We start from the raw sequence: 5,731 nt of genomic DNA, 5'->3' as shown, positions 1-5,731 counted from the left end.
AGGTTCTGCAATCTGTTCCATTCTAGGAATAGCGCCGGAAGGCCTTATCACCGTGGCATAAATGCTATCTGTATGTATATATCTTTTGATTTTACGAGATTCCATTTTCTGCATATAGGTTTAGTTTGTTGAACAGATGGACCATTTTCGCAGATAAATTCAATTGCTCCAAATGATTATTTAATTCTATATTAGACGCTAGATAAATCTCTAGACAAATCTGAACTAAAATTCGAAATTAAATCTTTAGACAATATAATTTTAAAGAGTCTCCAAATTTTTAATATGAAATATTATACTTTAAGATCCTAATTGTAAATGTAGATTCTAATTGTAAATGTAAACTTGTTTAGTTTAGCTACCTATTTAAAAATATTAACTTGTTTAGTTCAGCAACCTATTTAAAAATTCTAATAGATCTGAAACTTTCATAGTTGTAATTAAAACTAATGTTTTGTGACTATAGATCATATCTCCAACTTCATTCATTTTATTTTGAAGTTTTTCACACATTGTGAAACATCGGCAATTTGCATAAATCGACTAAATGGAGCTCTATCGAGCAGATACATATGCATAAAACAGAAATACTAATTATCTAAATGCTTATTGTTTCAGCAAATCCCATTAGGAGTAACAATAAATATTTTCACAGGGTCATATGACTCTTCCTTTTCTAGTGCTTTAAAAAACTTTCAAAATACATCTTATGCGGTGATGGCCAGGGGATAAGGAACAAAACAAAAGAAGCAGAGCCTTGCTAAATTTCACAAAAGCTTTACACTCCTTTCAAAACCCACCATCCCACGGGTAACAAAAAATAACTTAGAAAACCTATATTTCATTTTACAGACGAAATGGCTCAACAGCAAGCCCTGCACTGCAAGCCTCAATGGACAAGTAAAACTACAAATACGCAGGCTCCGGAAGAAGGCAGCGATGAAGGGAATATTTGTACAAAGGAGAAACTCACATGAAATAGCTGAGTGCTTTTTTAACTCTTGAACCACCTTCACCATAGAGTTCATTCCATTGTAAAAGCTCCGTCATATTTACCGATTCAGAGGAAACACTTGCGCATACCTGATTCAATATGACATTTGAAGTTAATTTTGTTTTGGAGTTCTAAAGGGCAGGAGAGAGCTTGTTAAAAAAATCCTTGCACATACCTGTTGGTGAGCATGTTTGAAGTCTTCCATGTTTAAAGATCGGATATCTTCACTTCCACGTAATGCAGGAGCAGGTCTACCCTCTTCTAGAGCGGCAGCAAGTTCCTGTCCAGCATCAAACATGTTACAGCACTATAAGTGATTCATGTAGCCATGATCTCACAATTATTTATTAAAAAATAAACATCATTCTAACTGTAACTTTAAAGTCAAGAACAATGACAAGCTTGGAGTAACTAGCATACTGCTAAGACAAAATTCTAAAGAACCATACCTTTTTTTCCTTTTCTAATATCTCTTTAATAGGACGGTGTGCAGCAGTTACACACAAGTTCTGCAATAGAAGAGCAAGCATGAAGGCACCAATAACCTTATTCTTAAAAGATAGAGTAAAGCAAAAAAGAATACCCATTACCTTAAGATCACTTCCAGAATATCCGTCAGTCATACTTGCAACTGCACCCAGATCAACATCAGAAGACAGATCCTCTTTTGCGAGTATAACTTTCAATATTTTTGCTCTATTTGGAGCATCCGGTAAATTTACCATTAATCTGCAGAAGATCAAAGACCAAGAAAATTTCAAAATCTCTGGTCCTGTCCCTCCCTCCCTCCAAACAAAAAAAAAAATGAGTAAAAAGATCAAAGTGAAGTGTGAATGAACTCACCTCCGAGGCAGCCTTCGTATGACAGCCTCATCCAGGTCATAAGGTCTATTGGTGGCTGCAAGCACAAGAACTCGTTCAGTATCCTTTGTACGTAGGCCATCCCAGTTCACCATGAATTCATTTTTCATCTTTCGCATGGCCTCGTGCTCCCCTGGATTTTCGCGCCGACCCAACATGCTATCAACCTATACAAGAAACCAAAATAATTTTCACCATGATCTATTGTTCAAGTGAAGTAATACAAACCAACAACATTTTGTGTACAAAACTTACCTCATCAACAAATATCACACTGGGAGCAATTTTACTTGCCAGGGAGAAAACAGCTTTAACGTATTTTTCACCCTCACCAAACCACTGAAGGGAAATGAGGAGAGCACTAGTTAAAATAAACAATGGACTGATAAAAGAGAGAACACAATAAACCTGGTGAAGCAAATCTAACCTTAGAAGTGATGCTTGACATGGAAATATTGATGAAGTTTGCCCCGGCGTCAGTAGCAACTGCCTTGGCAAGCATTGTCTTACCTGTTCCCGGGGGACCAAATAAAAGAATGCCCTTGCATGGCTGCACAGAAGGTAATTCACAATTAAATCAAAATGAGCAACATTTTGATGAAGGCTGGGATGCAGTTTTACATAACTTTGATAACCGGGGTGAATAAAATGAAGGCTAGCATTGAAGCAACAGTTTGAGTGATTCTATGTGACTTAAAGGTCACAAGTTTGAGTAAATGCAAGATACAGCTGACTATAATAGATCTGCAATGGATTTCAATCCTCCCTGGACTGGATGCTGCGTGGCATAAGCTTTGTAGACCTAGGTTGCCCTAATATTTGTAATATATATATGTTGGAATGTTCGGGAAGCAAAGCTTAAAAAAATATCCTTCCAAAGACCACTTTTTTCAAGACCAATTGCATATTGCAAATGCTTTAAGTTTTTCACACCAAATATTAAGTAACACAAGTTATAAAACTTGCAGAGAAGCATATATCACATATAGGGTGCATTTGATGCACATCTTGAAGAACCACACAAGTAGAACAGCACAATACAAAAAAAAAACATTTTGTTTTTTACTGTTTAATAATCAGTGCATAACACAAGCAGTTTGAGGGAAATCAGGGGAAGAAAGATGGAGGTTGAGGGTGAAACCAGGACTTGGTGAAGAGGCTCATCTGAGACAGAAAGATGTGTTGGGGTATATGTATCTATGCTTTACTTTTGGATGTTGTTCGTGAAACAAATAGTTGTTCCATGATTTATTACGAAAAACTAAGACTTTTCTATCATGTGTTTCATTTTTTTGTTCCATGACCATTTTCAGAACCTAACATAGAACAAGAAACTTTGTGCTCGTAAGTCCTTCATTTTTTAGCAAATCAAACACGACCAGAAAGGCTACAAATACAAAGATATCACAATTATCAAGAGTTAGGTCAGATTATTCACCTTTCTTTTCCCATTCGTAACAATTAATACCCCTCAAAATCATCATAAAACCAGTCAATAAGCAATTAAAAAAGCATAGTAAAAGAGAAGGAAGGGAAAAGAACAATCATAATGGGATCTAACTCCGACTGTTAAACACAAAGTAAAAAACAATAGAATGTGCCAATTGTAAAAGAAAACCTTGGTTAACTGCCCCTTGCAAAAAAGTTCAGGCCTCTGTAAAGGAAGCATTACTAATTCCTTCAATGTATCCTTAACATTTTCAAGAGCCCCAATATCATCAAAAGTAACACCAATGTCACTGGGGGGAATAACATCACCCAAAAGCCTCTTTTCAAACTCGTTTTCTGTAACAACGTCCTGATTTCATAAAACACAAGTAGGATGATTCAGAATACAGCATTTGTGAAACACGCTGATTGAACTCTCCCAACAGAATTACTTTAAAGCATAAGTTGGTAACAAACTACCAGAAAACACTATTTCCTACAACCAAAGCAGCAAAGTTCACAACAATCACCTTAAGAGACTTCTTCAGGCTCTTTGACTCATTCTGGATAGCCTGTAAGATCCCAATTCCATACTGGATGCTGGTATAGTAAATATTGGTTTAAAAAACGAATAATTAATGATTATTAACAAAATTATCAAGGCTAAATAATATTTCTAATAATAAGCATTTACAAGCTAATAATTACCTCTCACAAGACAACACAAGCTTTGCATCAGTGTTAACTTCAGAATTCTGCATCAGGTGGTGGCTTAAAGCCCAACCCACTATCTTCTCTGAATCTGCAATATAGCACAAATGATATAGCAGGGATCTGAGCAGAAAATCCTAAGCACTCAGTGGTAAAACATACTTTCATTTGTAAGTGTCAGATCCTTAACACTCAAGGTCTCGAGTCCTTCACATTCCATCCCGCTACGGCTTATAACCTATAAACAAAATTTGGTAAAATATAATTTAGAGCACCACCGTTCTAATTATAATTTATGAAACAGTTAAACTACAATTTCAACATGGTCAAATATGGGAATGTGGAACCATGGAAGTAAGAATAAAATAAAGTAAGAAAACAAAAAGAAAAGGAAACAGATTGATAACTGACAGAAGGCAATTAATGACTCCAATTAAAATAGCATACAAAATATTAGTTTGTCTAGCTTCATTTTTTGAAGGTGTATCCTGTTTCTGATATTTGACAGTTTACATCACAATATGACAGTCAATCAGTCATATGTCCTAATTGCACATGAGAAACTCCAAAACTTTCTAAAAGATATAAGGAATTAGCTGCATAGGGCTACATTGTCAACAATCAACATGAATCCTACAACCAAACTTGACTCAATCATAATTCCTGCAACTGCCAACTCTTGATACTACTCATTTTCTTACTTTTCCTTTTGTATTTTTTGTCATGCCTGCACCCCTCTATTCAAGTCCATAACTTCAGCAGCTTGTGATCAAGGGTATTGCATGAGAAATATAAGGTTCCACATGAACAAAATAAAATAGTACGGGAAAAAACAGTAAAATATGTTAAGCACGAGAACTGTAAAAAAACGGACAAGTAATAAACTGCAACTCCAGTCCTTATTTTGTCTCGAGTTTTCGTTACCGATATATGGATTCTATTTGGAAGCAGCATCAAATACAATTTGCATTGAAAATTTGATTTTCAGAACAGGTTCAAAGAAAACCTATACACTACATGAAGTCCTAGTTTTAAGAAAAGGGTCATATACCAGCCAAAGCAATGTTTGTGGACACCAAACATGGTAAGGAAAAAAAATGAATGTTTGAATTAAAGTGAAAAATGCACTATAAGTTACTTACAGTGCGCAAATTGTGCAAATTTCCTTTGATTTTTAGAGTCTCAACATCTCGATCAAGTTGCTGTTTCCATGATGCTAGAAGCCCCTCATCCTATAACAGGGAAGATACAATGAATACCATTGCCGTAATAAAAGTTTTTATTCACTGGTCATGACCAGTGAGTTCAACCCTTGTGGTGTAGCCCTCAGCTTGGGAATCCAAGTGAAACTTCAAAACTGACTATAACTATGGGATCGTGCATTATCAATGCTTCAACCCAAGGTGTGAGGGGACGGGATTAAACTTGTGGAATAATCAGTTTATAAATTATAAGATTATACAAGACAGGAAAAACTGATGACATGCAATTCAATGTACCTGTGGCATGTGAATTGTTACTTTATTTGGAAAAAGCTTGGTCAAAGTTTTGTTTGGTTTTGGGATTTCTTTTCCCCTATCATGTAATCTTCCGAAACTATCCTGGAAAAAATGAGAAGTTATGTTATTGTAGGCTTGTAGCGGAGAAAGCCGGCAAGAACTTTTGTTGGGTTGCATGTAAGAAGAGTAGAAGACACACAAAAGACAAGCATATACAAGTAATTCTTGGTCTCACTCT

The 5,731-nt window shown here is 35.7% G+C and overlaps 1 protein-coding gene across 4 annotated transcripts in view; it reads right to left on the bottom strand.

Moving 5' to 3' along the window:
- Positions 1-573: 573 nt before the first annotated feature.
- The window catches only part of LOC101496331 (uncharacterized), a 13,374-nt gene continuing 8,216 nt past the window's right edge, over positions 574-5,731 (bottom strand). For all 4 annotated transcript variants that reach the window (XM_004500589.4, XM_004500590.4, XM_004500591.4 and 1 more), the window contains 13 exons: positions 5,494-5,595; positions 5,137-5,226; positions 4,157-4,232; positions 3,992-4,085; positions 3,814-3,883; positions 3,474-3,653; positions 2,283-2,405; positions 2,111-2,194; positions 1,838-2,022; positions 1,585-1,723; positions 1,444-1,503; positions 1,170-1,274; positions 574-1,083 (listed from right to left, as the gene is read on the bottom strand). In XM_004500589.4, coding sequence (XP_004500646.1) covers positions 970-1,083; positions 1,170-1,274; positions 1,444-1,503; positions 1,585-1,723; positions 1,838-2,022; positions 2,111-2,194; positions 2,283-2,405; positions 3,474-3,653; positions 3,814-3,883; positions 3,992-4,085; positions 4,157-4,232; positions 5,137-5,226; positions 5,494-5,595 — 1,422 coding nt within the window. In that variant the 3' untranslated portion in view covers positions 574-969. The remainder of the gene's footprint in view (positions 1,084-1,169; positions 1,275-1,443; positions 1,504-1,584; positions 1,724-1,837; positions 2,023-2,110; positions 2,195-2,282; positions 2,406-3,473; positions 3,654-3,813; positions 3,884-3,991; positions 4,086-4,156; positions 4,233-5,136; positions 5,227-5,493; positions 5,596-5,731) is intronic.

The sequence above is a fragment of the Cicer arietinum genome, chromosome 5 (assembly GCF_000331145.2).
Source record: "Cicer arietinum cultivar CDC Frontier isolate Library 1 chromosome 5, Cicar.CDCFrontier_v2.0, whole genome shotgun sequence".
NCBI lineage: Eukaryota > Viridiplantae > Streptophyta > Magnoliopsida > Fabales > Fabaceae > Cicer > Cicer arietinum.
The sequence above is the reverse complement of the archived record's forward strand: the minus strand, read 5'-3'. Positions and strand labels throughout refer to the sequence as shown.